The 24,140-nt window shown below is 42.4% G+C and overlaps 1 protein-coding gene across 2 annotated transcripts in view; it reads right to left on the bottom strand.

Moving 5' to 3' along the window:
• Positions 1-16,142, bottom strand: part of EXPH5 (exophilin 5) — a 37,821-nt gene extending 21,679 nt beyond the window's left edge. For both annotated transcript variants that reach the window (XM_039718551.1, XM_039718554.1), the window contains exon 1: positions 15,832-16,142. In XM_039718551.1, coding sequence (XP_039574485.1) covers positions 15,832-15,950 — 119 coding nt within the window. In that variant the 5' untranslated portion in view covers positions 15,951-16,142. The remainder of the gene's footprint in view (positions 1-15,831) is intronic.
• Positions 16,143-24,140: the final 7,998 nt, after the last annotated feature.

Genomic DNA, 24,140 nt, shown 5'->3' with positions numbered 1-24,140 from the left:
AAAGTCTTGCACAAACACTGACTGCACTGTAAAGTCTGTACTGGTGCATGCTTGGCATTATGTGTAGTCATTATCTGTGAATATGCTGCTTTTGAATTGTGCTGCCATGCCCAGCTAATCAAATAAATCCTTTAAACTGCCTGTGCATATTTATATTTATATGCAGGCCCATATATGGAACCCTGTATTTGTAGTTATTTGAGTAACGAATAACAGTTAATATATAGGATACATGATATGTAGTTGCAGTATCGCACGAGGGTTAAGTATTTCTCCTGTGCGATGACTCCCAGCCAAACCACAGCATTTCCCTACATACCTGCTCTGTCAAGTTTACGTGCCCCTCACGACACTAATGAACACCAGCCGTGAGCCAGAAGGAAAGCCCATCTCGAGAAACAATTACAGCAGGAGATGGTATCTGCAGTCAGTATTGCAATGAGCCTGCCTCTGAGGCAGCACTATTGTTACTTGGATTGCACATTAGGTGTTGAGACACTGCACCTTAGGAGTGTCAAAACACCTACTGCCCTCTAAACCAAATGCACCAATCCTGCTTCCCAGTCTGCTCCATCCATCCTTACTCCTCATTTGCACACAGCTATTTTGTACACTTGGAGCCACTACCTTTTGAGAGGAGACAACGTGATTGCGACTGGGAAAAGTATCTATAAACTATTGTGGGATTGAAGGGAAATCCATTCCCAGGATTATTTACAGGAGACTGCTCCACAAACCAGTGCAGGCAGCAACCCTAAATGACCTGCCAGGATCCTGCTTCCCAGTCTGCTCCATCCATCCTTACTCCTCATTTGCCTACAGCTGTCTTGTACACTTGGAGCCACTACCTTTTGAGAGGAGACAACGTGATTGTGACTGGGAAAAGTATCTATAAACTATTGTGGGATTGAAGGGAAATCCATTCTCAGGCTTACTTACAGGAGTCTGCTCCACAAACCCTAAATGTGGAGTGCAGGCAGCAACCCTAAATAACCTGCCAGACTCATTATCTTTTCCCATCTATTATTCCACACAGCGTCTAAACCAATGAATCACTCAGGAGCAACTTCTTTGCACTGTTTTTAAAAACATCTCTTCCTTATTGGCACAAGGATGTCCCAGTATTTCTTACAGACATCTCCAGGGAAAAGTTACCCTAAATGTTTGTATGCTCTAGACTTTCATGTGGGTTATCATAAATACTGTCAATAGATGTGTAGCCTCCCCTGCCACTTCCTGTTAGGATAATAAGGAGCTTTAATTGCTACTGTAAGAGGAAAGGCATTTTCCTTACCATCTTCACTCTGAATGTAAAGAGGAACACGTGTTCAAGGTTGTAGAAACTGGGTTGCCAAATAGGACATTTGGAGACAGCACTTGTTTGCAGAGGACAGAGGATTGATTCAATCCCACTTTTGCTAAAGCAGAAATTATTATTCCTATTGAATTTAGCAGAGCAGGATTTGGCCCTAAAGGACTCTTACCACACACCTCATAAATGAACAGATAAGCAGCAACTACAAAGAATGAGAAATTGCACAGGTGAAGAATAAACAGATCAAATTCACTCATTGGATCAAAGCTCTCAGTGTCTGAAAATGCAAGACTGAAAGGATTACAGAAAAAAAATACCACACACCTCATAAATGAACAGATAAGCAGCAACTACAAAGAATGAGGAATTGCACCAGGTGAAGAATAAACAGACCAAATTCACTCATTAGATCAAAGCTCTCAATGTCTGAAAATACAAGACTGAAAGGACTACAGAAAAAAAAAACGTGTTGAAAGCATTAGATAAAAAATACAGCAGGGCAGATAACTTGCAGTAACCTAAACCAAGCTCTTCTCCTTACTCTGTTCATATTCCTTTCTTTGTCAGGAAGAAAAGGCTAGAGGTCAATTAAAAATCAATGCCTGAAGAACCTGTTGTTTCTTAATATTTTTTTAACTTCAACTTATCCCCTTCCCACCACTTTGTACATTACGCTGCACTGGCAAACTGTACAACTCCATCACTTCTATGACCAGCTATTTTTCCAGAAAACTCTGTTGTCACAGCCACGAGCTCTAAAACACTGTCCTGGGGCAACTTTATGCTGGATTGTATCCTCACTGTTCGGCCCAGAAATAAGTTCTGCACCTTAAAAACTGGATCTGAGAGAGAAGTCGGGGAGAAGGAAAAGCCGTCTAAAACACTGTCCTGGGGCAACTTTATGCTGGATTGTATCCTCACTGTTTGGCCCAGAAATAAGTTCTGCACCCTAAAAACTGGATCTCAGAGAGAAGTCGGGGAGAAGGAAAAGCCATGGATTTTTTTTGGAGGCTGTATTAAAACACAGAGGTAAGCAATGCTCTCGGAGTTCTCTGCTCTGCAGACAGGGAGTTTTCCCTTGCTGTTTTTGCTGGTTTTTCCTCTTGTTAGCTGAGGTCAGAAGGGTTTTCTTGGATCTGTTCAGCCATTGCTCGGTCCAGGAACACCAAGACTACCATCCAGGGGTCCCCCAAGCTGCACTGAGGCCGGGACACCACACCTGAGCCTGGAGAGACTGAGAGAAAGCCGAGGACACACCCATGAAAAGGACACTGAACTACAAAGGACTCTTTCTGAATGTGCCATCTCTTCAAAACAACAAGAGGTTCCATTGTTTAATGTTTTTCATTTTCTCATGTTTGTGAATACTTTGCTTGGTAAATAAACAGACTCTTCTACTTTTCTCGAAGCAGATTTATCACAAACAGGTGGGGGGAAGAGCTGCTGAATCTTGCCCTTTAGAGAGCATCCCTTTGGAAATTCCCTTCCAAATTTGTCCCAAACCAGGACAAATGCATATGCAAGTATATTTTCTTACTTATAGTTCCTTTTAATTTTACGAAAACAATTTAAAGACATACTTCCAAGTTGTCATCTTATTTAGAAAAAAAAGGGAAAATAAGTATTACTGACCAAGGCAAAGGCTACCACAGCTGAAATAATTTGAAAAAAATTATTATCTGCCATTTCCTAGAAACGTATAATAGCAATAACAACAACATTTTGGTTTCCAAGGTGCCAGAGAAGCTCCTGTGGCAGGTTAATTCTACCAGGAAGAAAAACAATGAGTCAACACACTCTTTCCTAGCATGTCAGACACACAACAGGTCTGTTTTCTAAGGCAGTCTTTATTCTTAGTAGCTAGTATACTTTTACTCACGTTAAAGCATGTTTTGTTTATTTTTCTTTCTTACTGTTGACTCTTTGGCTAATAAAAATGAACCAAGTCAGCCTCATTATTACATGTAAGACTGCACAAGTAGATGAATCACAGAGGAGAAAAGACTCCCATGTTTTGGTTGTACATACTACAAGACAATGCAAAAAGATCTAACTGAAAATTCACTTATTTTTTAATTTGATATTTGTAAAATTAAGCATTTCTGCACTAATTCTCTGAAAAGTGAAGGTCTCCTCTATTTCGATGAACAAAATGTGTTGCCAATCAATAACGCTTGAATCTAACCTGCTAGGTCAAATTTAATTTTCTCTTCCCCTGAAATAATACTTTTCTACATGTTCATCCTTTTCATCCTTCTGCCATTTTTGTGATTAGGTATTCATTTTATAACCCCCATTAACCCACTAAGTTGCCCTCAGATGTATTTATCTGGGTATGTGACCAATAGATCTAAAGATGTGCATGGGCACAGAGGATGTGTCACAACAATGCAGAATAAAGAGTGTGTGGGTTCAGTGTCTGTGACTGACCAGGACCCAAACACCAATAAATGTAATGGAGGGACTTGAACTCTCTTGAACAGGCACCAGGTCAGGCTGCAGGAGAGAGAGTCCCCTAGTGGTGACAACCCTGCGTGGAAAGGAGCAAGTGAAAGTGCCAAGAAATATTCATCTGAAGGCCAGGGGTGCCCAGCACTGAACTGTATAGAATGTTTTCAATTTCACTTTAATGGTCGCATGACCTTGCCAGCTGATAATTATCCCTAAATTTTTATATTCCAGTAATGTACAAAACCAAGAGACAGAAGGCAGAAGGAGGTGAAAAGCAAATAATCTCCTCTAGTTTTTCCTCCTAGACTGTACATTTAATAGGCAGAAGTACTTAAAACACAAAGATACCACTTCTGCACATGAATTTGATATGCAGTCAGAAATATCCTTTAAACAGCAAGTAGGGCTACATAAACAGATACCTACAAAGAGAAATATAATTTTGTCCTTAGAACAGTTTTTTGAGAACAGGTATGAGATTCATACATTAAGGCCTGCTGTGTGTGTCAGAGATACAGTCAGGGAATATGTGAGTTAAAGATAGAACATCTTTTCTGCCCTTACTAAAGTTCTACCTTTTCTGCTCATGGGGAAAACCCTTCCACTTCCACCTCTCCTCCTCTTCATTAAAAAGTAGAATAAATCACAAAATCTGCAATTATTGCACTATATTAAAAATTTATTCTTTTAAATTAAAGCTGATCACCTGTTTTGAGATAGCCTAATCCAGTGGCATTGTGTGCATTCATTACACACAATCCACAAAGACAGTGAGACTATGAGCATACACAAAACATTGGACTCCCAATGGACATCATCAAATACTTTTACTCTATAAACCACAATGGCTTTTGTGTCTACAAATCTTTAATTTCAGCACCCTTTGTACAGTGACCAAAAGTTACCTATTTTCTACAAAACATTAGCTTCTCATATTAAACTATGTGAAATTAATATACTGACTTACACTAGCTGCTGTTTTCCTTCATCAAGTCCAACACTCCTTTCCCCCTGAAGCTTTTGTCTGCTTTCCTGAGCAAGAGCATAGAATGACACTTTCCTTTGAAATGGAAAACTAGGAAATGTTGTAAGGGCAAGAACAAAGGTTAATTCTCATGCTGACTGCATAACTCCTCTCTGTTCTGGCAGCTCAGAATTCAGAAGCTCTCAGTTAAAGCTCTGAAATGAGAAGCTCAATGACTGCCTTCAAAAAGGTAAGTTTTCAAAACAGAGCATTGAAAACTGAGATCACGGGAGCTGAGGGTGATTAATCATGCATCTCAAGGTGTAACAATGCCTCAAGACATTACTTTTAACATTAAACTATTTCTTTAGCAGCTACCCTGGGTTTACAGTGAAAACATCATTTCAGCCCTGCTGGAACAAACAGAAAACTCTGTAAGTACAGATCTTTTAGCAGTTATACATACTTAGAAAATGAAAGCTTTTAGTCCTCTGGCCAGCTGGTCACTAAGAGGGAAGGAGGTGGAATACCACTAGGAATGTGACAGCTGCTGGTGACTCCAGCTTGGGCTGACTCTCTGCCCTTCTTTTCACAACACATGCAATAGAGGGGAAAGCTCTATTCTGTGAATGTTTCATCGATTAGTTACAATGTCTCTGTAGGTACAAATGACAGTCTAGAAAAAAGGGTGTTACATTGCAAGCTACCTACCAATGTTGTATGGTAGTAACACAACAAACTCATGATGCAACGGAAAGAAAAGCCACTTATCATCTTTAAAGTGTGTCACATAGCTTCTGAATGGTAGTAATTAATGTCTCTAATGAGATTACTTCATTAATAGGAATTTCTATTAATATTAATACATGCTAATAGAGGCAATGGATATAATTCTCCATGTAAATATTCTGATTTATTTGCAGTCATAGATGTAGTCTCAGTCCAAAACCACTGCATATCACGAATAAGTTGTGAGCTTCTGAATTTCTGCCCCAGAAATCTTACATAGAAATGTAAGATGTATACCATGTGTACCACATGATGGGTTGGAAGGCTGAGGATCAGGTCTCTCAATAAATCTGAAGCTAATGATTAACAGAGACATATTTACTCTGCCAGGGCAGAGCTGCTGGTTGATTACAATGAACTTTTATAAATATTGATAGCATGCAAAGAGACAGTCGTCTATTGCAAGTAATTTACAGCTCAATCATGTACTGTAAAGTTAACTGCCTTACAAAGATATAAAATGCAGACACTATTCCTCATGTTATTGTTTGACTTTCGTTATGAAAAACCTTTCCTAACAAATAATATAAGAAAAAAAACCCCAAAACCAAAAAAAAACCACCAAAACACAGGCTAGGTGAGCAATCTGTAGGAGGGGAATTGGTTTCAAATTAAGAGCAAACCTCATCTCTACAAGCAGGTTTATGTATGATGGCCCATGGGGCTGCACAGAGTTCTGAAACTGAGAGGCTCCAAAAAGGATCAGACATTTGCTTGTACAGAGCTAAGCCTGAAGCCTAGGGCTCTCAAAATACACCTTTGCAATCTCAGATAATTGTGCAGAGTCTCACATTGAGCAGAGTTCACAGTTCTGCACAACAGAAATATGACAGGTCAGTGTACCTGCACACAGTTTATGTGTTACTGTAACACTACAAAAGCCTCATTTACATTGCTTTAAATTAAGGAAATAGGTCATAAGAATTAATGAAAGCTTTAAAAGTTGACGCAGTGAGTGTTTTTCATCTGGAAATGTAATGCTTATATACATGTATGTAATATATACTTACACAAAGATCCTCTGCTATAGTACCTTAGACTCATAATTCATCACAACTCTTCCACTGGAAATGGAAATATTATAGTATAATAATGCTTTAAAATATTGTATTTACATGTGTATAATTTTACGTATATTAAAGAACACACAAATAGACACATATAAATATGTCTTTAAGAACACACAAGTCTATTATGGAGAAAGAGACTGCAGAGCACCCCAGACACAGTGCTGCAGCTTTTCCTCACTGCAGCTTTCTGCACTCAGACCCATGCTGATCTAAAAATCCAAAGATATGGCCACTAGAAGTGCTACAGCTCCTTGATTATTCCAGCAACAAAGTATATTCAATGTAATTTATGTGCTATAAAGTGTAAACACACTGTACTTTTCATCATTTAGTCTTGGCTTCTGTGGTTTTGATGTGTTTGTTCACAGTTAATATGGTACCAGTATATGGTTTTATTTATTTCTGAGGTAAGACTGAGAAAAAGAAGATTGTTTCAGCTAAGAGTTTAAAATGCAGACATTTAAATACAGTTTATTATAGTTAACAGTGTAAACATAATAATTTAGCTGCAAAGAAGGATTAGAAATACATTTCCTGTGAACTTTTAGATGCACATGTCCTCAGAACAAATCCAATTTTCCCTACCTGCTTTAATGAATTTCTTGTATTAAATATTAAGTAGTGAATTTTTTCAGACTGTAAGCTCCAAGGAAATTTGTAATTTGTCAATTTAAAACAAGTACAGGAAAGACCAAACAGATGTCAGGCCTTAGTTTAGATAGTCCTGTGTTAAATTTCTGGAACAGAAAAGAAAATGGGGTCTCTGCGTCCAAAATTCAAAACTCCAATGGGCCAGACACCATTTTATTTGAAAACTAGATTTAGAGAGAAAAAAAAGATTTTAAAGGATAATTAAATTCAGTATACACAAACCTAAATTTAAAAGAAAAAGAGATGGATAGCCACAACAATTTTAAAATGCCATCAAAACAGTATCTGACAGAAACCAGTGAACATCAGCTGGAGTCCTGACACAGCCCAAGCAGCTTTGCCCCCAGCTGTTGGCCAGGCCGAGAGCCACGTCTGCAGGAGGTGCAAGTGCTGCATGTCTGGATGCATGCAGGAGTTTGAAGCACATCAGGGACCAAATCCAGCAGAACTCCAGTGCCTTGGGCTTCACTAGGGAAAGCAAGTGCTGCAGCCTTTGACAGGCCTATGTGACACATGTCACCTGAGCACACCACCTGAGCACAGCTGTGCCAGTAGCACAGGGAGATAGCCAGCCACTCTGAACACGAATCAGATGTGTTTCTGCAAAACACTTTTTTGAATTACTGGCATAACCAATTTATTATTTCTGAAATGCATGCAAGGACTTGAAGGTGTTGGGACAGAGTTTGCAGAAGTCGTCAGCATGAGAAAATCATTCTCATCATACAGGCACCTTAATGACTCTCTGATAGCCTATTATGGAAAGCTGTCTTCTTCCATGTGATGGCAATTTCCAATTCCAACTATAATGCCAATTATTAATTTTAACTTCTGCACTTGAATTGTGAAGGAGACAGAGAGTGTTGAGAATACAGAGACATTACTGTTGGAAAGGTCAAACCCGGAAAGTGTGCAGACTTTCTACAAGGTGTGCAAGACTTTGGGTCACAAATCCATGGAAAACCTAAAAAATTGGACTATTCTGCATTTGCATTCTGAATTAGTTATTCCAGAATGACTCCCCATATTGACTGTCTACTCAATAGTTAGTGCTTGCTTGCTCTGCTATGTCCGACCTATTTATTCTTGAAAGCTGGTCGCTTTATCTGTATAGACAGAGTTCAATGAATTCTACTTTTACCATTAAGCTTGGACTTGGAAAAAGTCTGCCTATGATTTAACAGTAAGTCTTTGCTTAAATCTCATCAGTTTCAACACCATCTTATTTTTGGCAGCCCTAGTGACATCAGAAAGTGAGCTCAATAGTAAAAATAATAATCTTTGTGATTTTCACTTTTACGCTGTTTGGTCACTTGAAAATGCAAACATTAGTCTCAGCAGTCTGCAAGACCAGGCACAAGGACTGCGTTTGAATGAGCACGGGTGAAGGTGCCCTGAGAATGTCCTTCCTGCTCCTGGTTTGGCTGCCTGGGCCCTGGACCAGCTTGGGGAGAGCAGAGCTGGGTGTCCTTAGACAAAGATGTCCGAAGACCAGAGGCCTCAGCATGGATGGACCCTCCCTCCTTCCCCGGGGAGCTGCCTTTCAGCCATGCTCCACTTACAGCCCTAGCTGCATGCCCAGCTCAGCCTGGGCACAGCCTCTGCCTCGACCCCCAGGCTGGCACCCAACTCGGCCTCAAGCCCGGCCACCTCACCCCTGGCTGCCCGGCCATCACGGGGCCATGGCTGACCCCGGTCACTGTCACCAGGCCTGGTCCTGACACGACTTCTCGGCTTGACCACGGTCCTGCACCATCATTCCAGCCCTGCCTTGTAGCACCAGACTGTGGTGGAGCAGGCCCGACCCCAACCCTGAGCGTGACTCAGCCCCACAGGCCGGCCCCGGCCCCGCCATGCCACCACAACGATGGCTGCGGTGCCCGTCTGTGTCACCGCGGACAGGCCCTGCCCTGCCAGCCCTGTGGGGAGCCACCGTGCACCCAGCAACCTGAAAAAAGAAGAAATACATTCAGTGCCCTATAGGCAGGCTCTTTCAAACGTTACACACCTCAAAAGGTTCTTCCTTCTGTCACCACACACATCATAGAAACCCCATCCTCAAACACCAAGTGCAAATCTTTAGAGGAAAGGATTGACACTGAAATTAGTTCACTATGAAAGGACAAGACCAACGAGCTGGCAGCAAGGCTGGTCCAGATTCTGCTTTGTAGGTATAAAACTGGAGTTACAACACAGACTTTGGTCTAGTGAGCCCAGATGGACAGAGTAAAAACCAACAGAGAATATGGCACACACAGTGCCTACTTGCCCATGGCCATTTCCATTTCTCTTTCTCACCCTGTGTGAAGCCCCAGTCTTTGAGTCTAGACCCCACCACAAGACAGGACTATTAAAAAATACAATGAGGAAAAAACTTGATATGCAACTTACCAATTGCATTTGGCTACAGTACTCCACTCAAACAAGGGAAGTCTCCAAATGGGATTCTTATGATAGTAATTGTTTACCAAAGCAAGTAAAGGTTTTTAAATCCCCATCTTCCCTGCGCTTTTTGCTTCTACTGGCACTTCTTTAACATATTAGCCCTTCAGGGCTTCAAAGACCTATTTTCATTAGTGTTTACAAACCACTAAACACACCAGTGGCACAGTATCAGTGGTAAGTAATAATAGTATCTCCTCCACATCAAGACACAATAGAACACTTGCGCCCTGAAACATTCCTGGGTGGAGTATCTCTTATGAAAGAATTTCTTTATTAATGCTTTGTTCAGGAAGGGAGCTCCACTGGAACAACAATATACCCAAGTAATGCTGTCCTGGTATCCTGTCTGCTCTCCTCACCCATGCAGCTCAGGTACTTTGGAGCTGATTTTAAAATTCTTTGTAACTATGAGGAGTTGAGCCTTAAATCTATATTTCTAGCACCAAAGAAGTTATTCTTGGTCTCCATGAAGGCAAAGAGGACTACTTCTGTGACTATGACAAAATAAAGCCTGCAATGCTCTCAAACTGTAAGCAAGACAATATAATTGAAGCACCAAGTACGAATATGCCCAAATAGATACAAAACTGAGTATGTCTGCACTTCTGCAACAAATATCTTCCCAAGAGAAGAAGGTAAAAAAATACATTTCCAACACAGGATTGTATTCCCACCATCTATTGCCAGACCTGTGAGAGTAAATGGCGGTCAGGAGAATACAGTAAGGAATTACTTGCAACAAATGAACTCAGTAAATGATCTGCGTGAGGCAGTGAGAACAGCTGTGTGCCTGTAACAAGTAACTATGTCCAAATTATTTCATTTAGAGACTGTCTAGAACAGTCTAAGGAGAGGACTCATCTTTCCCACAACACTCAAATGTTGTTAATGGGTCAGCAAGAGTGGAGCACTGAGTGGTGCTGACTGTACCTCCCAATTAATTTAATATGCTTTTCATCTTCAAATTTGAGGGTAAATTAAAATAAACCTTTGTTTTGCTGCTGTCCATTCTCATAGTCATCTTCAAAATAAATCTACTAACCACCCCCCCCGCCCAAAAAAAAAAAAAAAAGCATAAACCAACCTGGAAAAGAGCAAAACAAATTAAACCAAACAGAATGAGTGCTCTCCTCTCCCACAAGCTCCATTTCCCTTTCCTCTTTTTTTCAGTTCCTATTCACAGACAGTGGCTGATGTGCCAGATATGTTCTAGAGCTAGCAATTATTTTTTTGCTATTCTTCTATTCTTCCTACTGAAAAAAGATCCTTAAATAATACATGCACAGTTAGTTCTCAAAACATGATCTAGAAAGTAAATTGCTGTTAGGGAAGGTAGGTTCATTTCCCTATTCTGTGGGTCAGTCTCTCGGTTATTTTCAGTATCTCATTTGTAAGTGAAGATAACAGTATTTCCCTTTTTCTCAAGAATTAGTGAACAAAAACAGCACAAGACTATTGCATGCAGTTGTAACAGGAGCATTACATAAAACAACCAAGTCTCCTAAATAAAATTATTAAAGAATACAGAGCTTTTGTGCCCTTTTACATAATTTTCTATTTATCCATAACTCTTCTACTCTCTCTTCCAACTGTTCACTTTCTGGACAACCTGCAACTGTACCAGCTACCTGTTCCCATGCCACATCCCCCTACCTGCTGCCTCCTTTAAGTAGTTGGCTCCATGTCTCCTGGCTCTTCTCATCTCAGCTGCTTTCTCTGGGCCTTGATGCAGTTCCAGGGGTGGAGGTGCATCTCAACACCCAGAGTTCAGACACTATGAGACATCAGAGATGCAAAGTTGACTGGAATGACACCTGCTTGGGCACTGTCTGCTCTCCACACTCTGCAGAGGGAGGAGCTGCCTTGGAGATAAAAGGCATTAGCTCCACCTCTGTATCCCATAGCTTCATGCCCTAATGCTGCTGACTTCCTACAGGGACTGCCAGTTCCTCTGCTACCTGCCAGGCTCTGAAGTGCTGTCCTGAAGAGATGGAAGGCAGTCAGCCTCTCTTCACCTGGCCCATTTGCTTCACCAATAAAGGACAGAAAAGAGAAGCACCTTCAGGTTTGTTTGTACCTGCCAGGCTCTGAAGTGCTGTCCTGAAGAGATGGAAGGCAGTCAGCCTCTCTTGTCCCTGCCCATTTGCTTCATCAATACAGAAAAAAGAAGCATCTTCAGGTTTGTTTAGCCTGTGGGACCTGGAGCTCTCTGTGCAAGTATTAGCTCTCAGTTCTTTTCTTCATTTCTGTCCCCAGTATCTAGTTTGGCCTGTGGGACCTGGAGCTCTCTGTGCAAGTATTAGCTGTCAGTTCTTTTTTCCATTTCTGTCCCCAGTAGCTGCAGAACAAAGCTTAAGAAGATGAGCTGGGGGCACTCTGAAGTCTTGAAACCATTAGTCAAAAACATTAAATGTTTTAATGTTGTGATTTTCAGGCCTATTTCATTACACACAGAAAATTGATCTGTGATATTAATAACTGTGCAAGCATTCAGTGCACTCTTATAGAAACGGAATTGTTGGGGAGCCATCTGAACATGATACTGCACTGCAAACATGCTGCATTCTTCCCTGGCATCTAATTGTAACTGTTGTATTTGTGACAAGGCACCTCCTTCCACAAGCATCTATAAAATCATCAGTTTCACTAACCAGGCTTATTAAGTAACATTTAATGACCTGAGTTGGATTTCTGCCTTAATACTGCAAATACTATAAGGGAATAACACACGTATATTGATATAAAAACCCTAAATTCCATCTCTCTTTGCACTAACATGATAAATGAAATTTTCTTTGAATTGGTATTATGAATGAAACTGAATTGGATGAGCAAATAAATCTGAAGGCAAGTGTTACCTAAGTTCATAACTAATAAGTTTTTTTTTTCTTTAAAATTATTATATACATGATTAATAAGTTTCTGAAATATTTTCAGTGTATATAGCAGTGAGCAGCCATATAAGTTATACCAAAGCTGACTGTTGCTGCTTCTCTGAACTTGTTTCAAGGAGAAGGAGGCAGGTACAGCTGGTTTGGGGTGACTGCTCAAAGGTATTGCTGAGAGGAGCCACGAGAGGGCACTGGAAAGAGAGAACCGGCCAAAAAATGCAGTCCTGGGAACCAGCAGGCCGGAACTCAGCTCTGCTCCCTGCCCATAGCAAGAATAAATTAAGGTCCAACAGGACATAGAGATCATTTCTGTATAAAAGCCAAAGCTATACTGACAGGGGTCCCAGGCCAGGCTTAGAGGTCCGAAGGCTTCCAAGGGAGCCAAGCAAGGTCCAACTGTACCCTGTGAATGTGCTGGGGCATCAGGAGCAGCAAGAGGGGAAGCACCAAGCCGAGCTGAGAGCTGCACAAATGTGCACAATTGACAACCTAACTCACACGTTCCTGCTCTGTACAAAGGCTACAAAGAGAAAGAGAGACGAGAGAGGCTGTATAAAGCAAGATTTCCCCAGAAAATCTCCCCATTATACACTTCATTTCACAAAGGCATGGGCTGACTGGATGAAGAGAGATCCAATTCTACCCAGTGCAGGTAAGCAACAAGAAAAGAAATGTACTTGTCAGGAAATAATTGCAAGCTCAATACATTTGATGAAGTCACAATTAACCACAGAGAATGTCAGAATAAATATTTTGATTTTATTTCTTATTTCGTCTTTCAAAATTAACTGGTGTTAACATTTTTCAGTATAACAAATGTAGCTTGTTCCTGCTTTTTGTGTTCTGGAATTGTTATAAATAGGAATGACTTTCAATTTTTCATTGATCTTTTAAGAGACTGGCAGACAGCTATGTGCTTGCTCGTATCGACATCAAACAGTATGGACAAGATCAGCACAGTCATTAGAACCTGACTTTGGTCTGCCAGCAAATGGTTCATTCCCACTGTCAGTCCAGTCTAGATTGCTCTATACAGGAGCATGCTATGTTGTAAATACAGATGGTCACTGTAAACACTTTACCAATTTGTTACTGACCACCGGTTGTTATTGATTTGGTCCCTGGCCCTGCCCAACTCCAACTAGCTCTTTCCAAAACCATGCTCAAGAGCAGTTTGAAGGGCAACTCACTTCACTAACTTTGTGCAAAAAGAGTAGTCTTAATGAAATTGCTCTTTCCATTCCACAGCGTCTCCTGTATGCCTTGTTTGATTGACAGCATCAATCAAATAGCTTCAAAATCACACTTTGGAAATATCCTAGGAGTGAGCTGCCACAGTTCTCAGGCATTCTTTCAAAACTTTTGTACTGCAAAAATGTCTTTGAAGTTAATTATCAAAATAATAGTAATAAGAATGACAAGGAGGCAGGCATATGGGACAAAGGGGAAAAAATGCAATTCTGTTTAGAGCCTCTGAAGCTCACTGTGGTCATATAGGAACTGCAAGATTTGGCCCTGCAGGGTGATCACTGTTATTACTTTGATTATAGTAGCACAGGGCAACACCACACAGACTGGAACCTGTCTGCTCCTGATGAGAGTCTTCTGGCCTGAAGAGCTTACAGTTTAAATAAGACCAGGTAGACAAGTGGGGTGAGGAAGAAAGTACTTTTATTAGGTCCAGGAGAGATTAGGAAACTTGCCCAAGGACGCATACCTTTGACAGATCCAGGGTTTAACCTAGATTTTCAGTATGGCGCCTTGGTCATAAATACTTCACCTACCTTCTGCTCAACTTGTGAATGCCTCTTCAGCTGAGATTTAAACAGACTACATCTCAGTAAAGCATCACCAGAAACTTCCTGTTATACCATGTTTATTTTGACAACTTTCACATAAATAACATTTTCTATTGACAAAGTCCTAAGTGCACAGAGAAAGAAACAAATACAAATTTGGGGGCAGGTGAAAGTCTTGACCTCAAAAGGCTTCACAAGGCTTTCTACAATATTGGAAGTTTCAATGCATTTGCTTCAGGTTTAGTCCCAAAAACTTTAGAGTTTTAAACTTAGAACCCTCCAGCTATGTAATTCCCTATATCCAGCAAAACTTTTCTCCTTTTTGGGAGGGTAATAATAAGACACTTGGAACAGAAATGAATCAGAAAAACAAAAGTAATACCAAATTATGGAAGAAAGAAATTGTGAAACTTAACTCAGTCCAGGTGCACATGCCATGGAAAACCAAGACAAGTTTTAGATGTAAGTCATTGTTGACACATAATATTTAACCATGCTCATCATAAAATCCACTTTAGTGAAATAAAAAATACACAGTACAAAAATCCACTTGACGCAAATGTTACTCATTAACATTCCCTCTGTATCTTACATGAAAGCAATACTTGTGAAAAGTGCCCACTTGCAAATCTGAGAGGACACTGCCTCTCACTTAACAATGTGCCAAAATTCATACCTGCGGGAAGAAATTATAACCTTTAATAATAAACGGCTCATTTTCCAGCATAATTTCTATTAATTCCTCGACCTTTGCTTTCACTATCAACACAAATAGCTTTGATGATTGCACAAAGGGGAAATACCAGCTAGAAACAAGGTCGAGGTGTCCTATATCTTGATAAGGCAGAGAGAATTCAATTAAGTCGCTTTCAAGAGTCTTGTGAACTACCTTTCAAGCAGGTGAGCGCCTGGCTTTGATTCCAAAAGCTGCTAGGATCGACTCAAAAGCCGCAGAGTTGCTACGTTTCCCTGCAAGGTCCGGCACAACTTCCCCGTCGCCGTGGTCTCCCGGGTACCGGTGTTTAGCCCACACCCCATGCCAGCGGCACGGTGAAGCACAGAAGCGGCCTCCTCCTCCTCCTCCTCCCCGGGGAAGGAGAGGTGCCACGGGGAGCCGCAGCCGTGACTCAGAGCCGTCTTTGTCACAACACGCATTTCCCAAACGTCCCGATGCTCCAGGTGCCCGGCCGGACGGCTCCGGCGGCAGCCAGCGCTGCCGGGAGCCACTGGCGCTCCCAGACCGCGGGCAGCACCGCAGCCCCACGCCGCCTTGGCCGGCACAGACCCTTCCCCGCGGGGCGCCCCGGCCACCCCCTTTCCCGCTCCCCACCTCCTTTCCCGCTCTCCCCGGCGGGATGAGCGTCTCCCCGCGCCGCCGGGCTGGGGCCGTGCGCCCTCCGCAAACCCCGTTCCGCGCCCTCCACCTCCGCACGGGCGCGATGGGCACCGCCGGTACCTGACTCTGTCCTTCTCTGCCCGCCGGAGCTCCGCGTCCCTCTGCAGCACCTGGAAAATCGCCCTGGCTTCCTCCTCGTTCAGAAAGCTGAGATCTGGCCCCTGGGGCGCTGCGGTCATGGCTTGGCTTATCGGCGGGCGGGCGGGCGGAGGCGGGCGGGCAGCGCTGACCCCCGCGCAGCGGGCAGCCGCACCAGCATGGCCGAACGCGGGCGGGCCGCGCACGCCGGCACCGCGGGACACGCGTGTCCCTGAGCGGCGACAGCCGGCGCAGCGAGCGCTCGGAACCGCCCCGGCCCCGGCTGGGCAACTCCCTCGGCAGCGATCGCAGCGCAGCCCGGCGGGGCGGGACGGGGCAGGGCAGGGCAGGGCAGGGCTGGGAGGAGCGGGGCGGCGGCAGCGCCGTCGGGGCCGAAGCCGGAGCCGGAACCGGAGTGGGAGTTGGTGTTGGAGCGGCCGCTCGCCCCCTGCTCGTGTTCCCCGGTTGAGTCGGGCGATGCGCTGAGCGCTCGGCGCGGTGCTCGCTGTGGCACTGCCCAGGGAGCACACGCCCGCACGGCGGGGCCGCTGCGGTTCCCCCGGCGCTGACGGCGCGGTTCCCGCCGGACAAGCCCCGCCACGTCTCTGCCCGGTTCCCTGCGGCACCCGAGTGCGGCCCCGGCGTTCTGCCCGGGCGTCGCTCGGCCCCCGGCAGCTCCTCCGTGGAGCACGCCGCGGTCCGCGGCTGCAGGAGGACATGCCCGTAGTTTTGCGGAGTGGATGCAAAGCGGCAGCTTTTCCACGAGGGAACAACGGGACAGTGTTTCCTATTTACTCTCCTTTAAGGTTTCCTGAAGAAATTATACGGAACTATTCTTGTTCTTGATCTGGGAGTTATAATAACATCTCAGAAGTAATTTCATCCTGACTCCTAACATGTCTAATGCAACTCAGTTCTGTTGGTCAGAGCACCATGAACTGCTGTATCTTTCCTACGTATGTGTCTGACTAGTTTGCTGTATTAGTTGAAAACTTTTTAAAATGTCCTTTGTAATTTTTCCATCAGATAAGAGCTTTATTCAGGGCTGAAGTGAAGATGGAGAAGGAAAATTATGGTGAACTATTTCAGGCTGAGAAAGTTGAGGCTCTTCAGCCTGGAAGGGAAGATTTGTTGTGCAGACCTTGTAATAGTTTTTCAATATATGAAAGGGTCCTACAGGGAAGCCAGGGAGGGGAGACTCTTCCTTAGGAACTGTACTGGTAGGACAAGGAGTAATCAGTACAAACGGAAAGAAGTGAAATTTAGTTAGATATTAGGAACAACATTTTTTTACTGTGAGAGTGGTGAGATATTTGAACAGGTTGCTCAGGGTGGTCGTGGATGCCCCAGTCCTGGCAGTGTTCAAGGCCAGGTTGGACAAGGCCTTGAGCAACTTTGTCTAGTGGGAGGTGTCCCTGCCCATGGCCGTGGGGGGTTGAGACTAGACAATCTTTAAGGCCCCTTCCAAACCCCTAATATTCTCTGATTCTATGAAAGAAAACACAATTTTTATTATGGCAAAGCAAGTCAGTGGAAAAAGGCAGGGAGCTGGGCTGTGATGCACACAGCCACTGTCCCAGCCTGCAGCACATGGGGCTGCAGGAGAATGTTTCCCCACTAGGGAACTGAGTGGTGCAAATGGAAAAAGGGCCTTAGAGCACAGCGGGAATAACAGGTTGCAGGAGGTTCCTTGTTTTGACAGAGCTTCTGGCATCATTTGTCTGACCCAAAGAGGAACTTACCTGATTCCTGGTAACCAAACAACAAAAGCAAGGCTGTGAGACAATTGATGAAAATGTAAAAGAGCAAACTATGAAGAATTATGATGAGAGGGTGTGTCTCCAACAGAGAAAACACAGTGAATTTTTAATAGTGTATAGGAGACACTACTGGATAAATTCCAAGCATTTCTAAGTTGTTTCTAAAGGCACAAGAGCCACAGCTGTCCCTGGTGCAGGAGGAGAACTTCCCTCTAAGAGTAACCATCCTGTCCTTCCCATTCTGTTGCATTGAACATAACAGAGTGACTGTTTCACCAGCAGAAGCTGAGTGTATGGAGTTCTCCTGGGGATTCTCCCAGGCAGTGAATTAGACATTACTCTCTCTTTCTGACTGGCACCTGCAGGATGGGAAGCAGTTGCTCACTGTGCTTCTGCATAACACATCACACTTGTGCTTCTGCATCATTCAGAGCTGGGGCAGAACATGGTAACATTTTTTTTCTGTACATCCATTGCAATAAAGCTCATCAATGCCCACACTTGCCTTAAAAACAATGTTGCATCTTATTGGTGAGTTGTGCTCTTTTTACTTCTTGTGCAAACTTACAAGCTGTCACTAGTCGTAGCAGGAGATTGGACTAGATGACCTTTAAAAATCCCTTCCAAACCCAACCATTCTATGATTCTATGGTGAAAAATAAATACATACATTCAAAATAAATAGAAAGGATGTGCATTTTCTTATGGTTTTGCAACGGAAGTTATGTATTACAGTTCTTACAAATAAAGGGTGGCATTTCCCCACAAATTTGGTGACTATCTGTAACTGTATCTATCGTGTGTGTAAGTCAAGAATGGACTTGTATTTCTAAGTTTCTGCCATTCTTTTTCTTAATTTCTACAAATCAGATTAATTGGTGCATTTTTCTTCCCATCATTAAAATATTTGTTGGCATTTTTTTAGTGCAGCGGGAAACAGGGACAATATATTAATTTAATATATAAGAATGTATAGCCTTTCAGGTAATAAGAATGAATTTTTTTTGTGTGTACAAAGCAATGGAATTGTTTAGAAGAGTGACAAGTACATACACTAATGGCTTTACAGGGATGCTTCAAGACTTCAAAATGATAATTGTTTCAATGGCTTTTATTCAGAATATTTAGAGATTTGGGCATAGCCATTTATATGATAATAAGATCTTCATTTTACACAGCATCTTTGGTCACATCACATAACCATTACAAAGTGTGTGTTGGACCAGGACTAGAAACAGCTCCTATCTATAGAGTCTTTTACCAGAAATTTATTTTGTGAAAAATAACCACTTTTCCAAATGTCTTTTCATTACTCCAGCTCTCTTACAATTTATATATTTTCCATATATGGATCATGATGACAAGAAAACGCTGCCTGTATTCCTGTATTTAGAGTCCCTAGCACCTTATGTGCTTTAATTTCTGCTTGATAAACCTAACATAAGGTACATGCTTTAAATTTTTTCCATGGTTTTCAGTTAACAGCTGTTCCAGGAAGATACAGAAGTGTTTCTTGTGAATAAGTAGTGTTTTCCGGTTTAAAAACCTGAAACAGAGGGCCAAAATAGCGTGTGAGAGGCTGCAGACATCATTAGTAATGTTAATTGCTGATGCCACTAAAGAGGATGCTGACACATATACTTTAATTACAGGGCAAATTCTTCAAAAATTGTGTTTCACAAATACTGCTGTACTAATGGGTGTTGCTAACTTCACTTATTCTCAGTGGAGGAATTAAAAGCGTAGGGTTCTGGAAAGCCAGAAGATTGATTGCAAAAGTTGGTCTGTACCTAGGAATTGAGAGGAATGTGCAGAAGGGTTGGTTAAATCTTGTAGCAATTGGCCTTGAGGCTCGTATCAGCCTTGAGGCTTGAGAGAACTGTAAGGTCTTGTCTGTTCCTGTTGCACTAATTACTGACTAAATTGTCAGCCAGATTAGTGAAGGCTGGTTTAATTAACTCCCTGCCTTAAGTGAGAATGGCTTTGTGACAAGGCAAAGAATAAATATGAAGCGTCTTCCATTTAAAATGTACTAGATCTGCTTATTGTTTTTGAAATAAATATTTCTAACACTAGGCTAGGTGAAAAATACTCGGGTCATACTACTCGTAAGGACAAAAGCAGTGCCTCTCCTCTGTTTAACAAGCCCATTGTTTACACCTCCATTTATTGTAATAGTCATTGCTTATTGATGTGTGTTAACATCTGGAGATCCATCTGAGTTTCAGAGGACATGGAGGCTTGCAGTGTATGGTTCCCAGTGCCACAGGTCAGTATCTCCACTGAGCACTCCTGAATGTCCTCCAGGATCTTTCACTGGGCCCTCAATTCCCCCTTTGAAAGAGCTTTGACCTTTCATTTAGGCATTTCAGCTGTGAAGCAGTGCACTTTGAAGATCGCCTGGACATCAACATCCAAAAGCTATTTGTGTTTTTGTAGCTGTTTGTGTGCTACACGGCCTCTTGTGAGGCAGGGAAGGAGACAAGACCAGGCTGAGCAGGCTGCGGGGTGCAGACCATCACTGACCACCCTGTCAATGCCATGGGCAGCAGATGTGCTCCCACAGGGACGGCCAGTCTTCAAGGTACACTGCGTTCCCAAGTCACATCTTGCAGCCTGCGTGGCTACAGACTGTTCCTTTTTACAATCTCCTCAAGCACTTCCTCATGCTGAGTCTGTCATTCACCTGCTTCTTTTTCCTCCTCATCCCTGGAGTGTGGGCTGCTCCCTTCCCCCACTTTTAAACCCTGCTCTGCCAACACAGCACATTTCCTCACCTTACAAGTACTGCTTGCTGCTGCTGCCTCTTGCTCCAAGATCTTCCTGCCCCATACATTGCCAAGAAGGACTTCTCAATTTGTTTCCTGCGCAGGGTTGTTTCTGCTGAAATAGACTTGTTGATCCCTTACAATGGCATAAGGACATCATAACAAAATGTGATCTGGTTTCTGCCTACCAGAAGAAAGGTAAGAGAAATGTCCCAAAAGCATATTAGCATTGCATAGCAGCAAGGAAAGGTGGGTCATGAGAGAGATCTCTGAAATGGTGGCTTCAGTCTGACCCTGGCACTTCATGGCACTCTGTGTATATGCTGCTAATTTGGACAATGAATCCATGACCCCCTTTGTTTTGCTTTTTCCTTACGACTGACTTATTCCTCCCTTGTTTTTAGAATTCAGTTAATCCCTAATTTAATTTGCAGTACTCACTTTCCCTGGATGGGAGAGAAGAGAACATTGTGAGTAAGATCCCTGACAGGGCAAGACAGATTGGGCTTGTAGGGTTTTGCTGCAGAGAGCTGCAGCCCAGAGAGGCATATGAAACAGATTGTTACCTTTACAGCTCTGGAGTATAAAACCACTTTACAGCTCTGGAGTATAAAACCACTGCTTGGAATGGGAGGGTGAACATGTTTGGTTAAAATTATGCAGGGTTTCTGCTTTTTTAGAGGTCTGATGTCGTGGCTGTCAGAGCCATAGGTTGGCTACTACTTCATGTAACATCTGCTCTCTTGGCAGAAACTAGGCAACCTTCTCTTCCTCCTTAACTAATATGTGCATAAACATAATCACCAGAGGCCAATACCTGGGACACGGCAGGATTATACATTTAATATATTTGGGTCATATGCCAGTGCATGCAACCTATTAAGACAGGCTTGAGTAAAGGTACAAAGAACCAGGCATGACTAAACAATAAGGAAGAGATGTCATCAGAAGCAAGAAGGCAACCTTTAAAACACTGTAGTCATATCCAAATGAGGAAAATAGAACAATTCATAAATCCTGGCTGATAACATATTTAAAAAAAAAAAGGAGAAAAAAGAAAAAAAGTATCTGGGAGGAACAATTTGCTGAAGATCTCTAAATGAGGACTAAACCCTTCTTCAGCACATCAAGAAGCTCATCAGAGAGTCTGTAAGGCAGATCAATGAATGCTATATAAAAGAAGCACTATGGAAGACTCAGTATGACTTCTAAAAACAAAACTCTTACATGACAGTGCTGTTTTTGAAGGATGGCAGCAAATATTTGGACAAAGCCAAGTTGATGTAATCTGCTTGTACTTTTAAAGACATTTCATAGTACCATCATCAACGGGTTCCAAGGAAACTTAGTATTATGAGATTAAATAAAAAGTCATTTTATGGGTCAATAACAGGTTACAACTTGGGAAATAGAGGGTAAGAGGACAGGTTACTTATTATAGTGGAAGGTCAGTGGTAACAACTGGTCACAACCACTGGTAACCATTGATTTGCTAAAGCTCTGTGCACACTCTTAGGTGACCTGGAAAATAAATGAGCAGTGAGGTGAGCAAGTTTGCTGGTGTGGTGGTGATATGAAGACATTCAGGATAATAGGGACAAAGGGATACTGTGAGGGACCACAAGAGGCTTTTGTAAGACAGAATGACTAGGAAATATTGTGGAAAAAAAATCCTGGCTTCACATAAAAGCAGCTTTCACCAGTAAACAATGGACTCAGCTGACTATTACTATTTGGATTCAAGGTCTTTATGATATGCATAACTTGTGAAAACATCAGAGAAGGAACCCAAATATTGTAATTTATTATAAAAGGAAAAAACTCCATAGTTTTCCTACAGCTTATATATGAGTATGGAATTCTGTATGGAACATACATTATATTACATATTCCTATACCATAGATTTCTGCATATATATTCTGATTATAAATTCATATATGTATTCCATATAAATGAGGGAATTAGAATATGGAGTTCTGTATATTCTGTATTTCTATGTGTTATAGAAATGGTGGAAAGGAATTGACTTTGGTGTTTTTTCAAGTATAAGAACGAGGGGCCATCATTCTGGATTCCAGATCCATGGCTGTAATCAGGAATATGTTTCACATGGCTGTGGAGGGCTCCTTGTCTTAGAAAAAAAGTTCCTGAGGATTCCTCTTCTTTTATGCCTAGCTGTTCTGCTAATGTGATCATGACCAGCTGCCGTGAGATTTTGTTAGACTGTCTGTCCTCAAATAGCTTTTGGATATTTACTACTAGAAGATGTAACCTTAGGAGCCAACAGATGCCCTCTTGATACCAAACTGTTCTTCATCATCAGAGTTCTAAAACTTTTGCAGTTTACCAGCAGCAGCTGAAAGAGGGGTGTAAGACTTGAAGCAGAGTGCATACAGATGGATAGACAAGGTGGCTCTGTGTGATGGGACAACTTTATAGGATTGGGAATAGACCAGTTCAAATGAGCTGTGCATTTGCGCATCCAAACTGCTTCCAGGAACTGAATTAAAACTCAAAATTTCTCTAGTTGTACCTTAATTTCTTATCAAGCCAGTTTTCATGTTTATGCTAGATTCAGGTTTATGTGAACCAGCACATGAGAAACATACGGAAGGCATGGAAATTCAAGTGAAATCTCATATGACATACTCAAATGTCCCTGTGCTTCCCTCTGCATGTGCTGTTACATAAAAGTCATCCCAAATCTGACTCCGCATCTGGCCTGGTTTTGGCTGGGATAGATAGGTATCTTGTTGTGCTTTGGATTTAGTATGACAACACATTGATGTCTTTTGGTTTCTAAGTAGTGTTTCTATCAAGTAAAGGACTTTTCAGCTTCTTATGCCCTGCCAGCAAGAAGGCTGGAGTGGCACAAGAAGTTGGGAGGAGACAGAACCAAGGCAGCTGACCCTAAAGACCAAAGGGATATTCAATACCGCATGACATCATGCTGTATATAAATTAGGGCAAAATCTGGCCAGGGGCTGCTCTTAGGAAATGGCTGGGCATCACTTGGTAAGTGGAGAGCAACTGCATTGTGTATCACTTGTTTTGCATATTCTAATTCCTATTATTATGGTAATTAACACTACTATTATTTACTTCCTCATCTGATTCATTAAACTGTTTTTATCTCAACCCACAAGTTTTCTCACTTTTACTCTTCTGATTCTGTGCCTCTGGGAGTCAGCTTACTTGCTGGATGGGGTTAAAGCAGGACAGCATCATGCCATCTATAGTCCCAGGAACTGCTATAGTTGTGTAGAGTGATACATTTGTTTATCCACAAAAAAACCCCCAAAACCCTAATACAATTTTAGAGCAGCCAGCTTGGCTTTACCACAGACACCTGTCTGCCTTCAATGATGACTGCTTTGGGGATGAAAGGCAAGCCATTGATACCGGCTATTTTGACTTTAGCAAAACTATCAAGACCATGTTTGGTTGTATCTTTGTAACCATGTTTGAGAGATATGGACAGGATGGATTGTCTATGAGGTTGATGAAACCAATGATTGGACCATCAAGCTCAAAGAGTTCTGTTTAGTAGCTGAAAGTCTAACCGGTAGCCCGTTAGGGGTGGTATTCATCTGCATTAGATTGTGCCTTGGTGGTATTTACCTTCTTCACTCATGACCTGAGTGATGAAATGGAATATATCCTCATTAGCAGGTGCCATTAAATGGTGGGAAAAGATGGCATGCTGGAGGGCAGGGCAGTTTTTCAGGGGGATCTCAACACGCTAGAGAAATAGCCTGACAG

The sequence above is a fragment of the Passer montanus genome, unplaced genomic scaffold, assembly GCF_014805655.1.
Source record: "Passer montanus isolate IOZ18808 unplaced genomic scaffold, ASM1480565v1 scaffold4, whole genome shotgun sequence".
Taxonomy (NCBI): Eukaryota; Metazoa; Chordata; class Aves; order Passeriformes; family Passeridae; genus Passer; species Passer montanus.
Note: the sequence above shows the minus strand (reverse complement) of the source record. Positions and strands in the feature narration are given on the sequence as shown.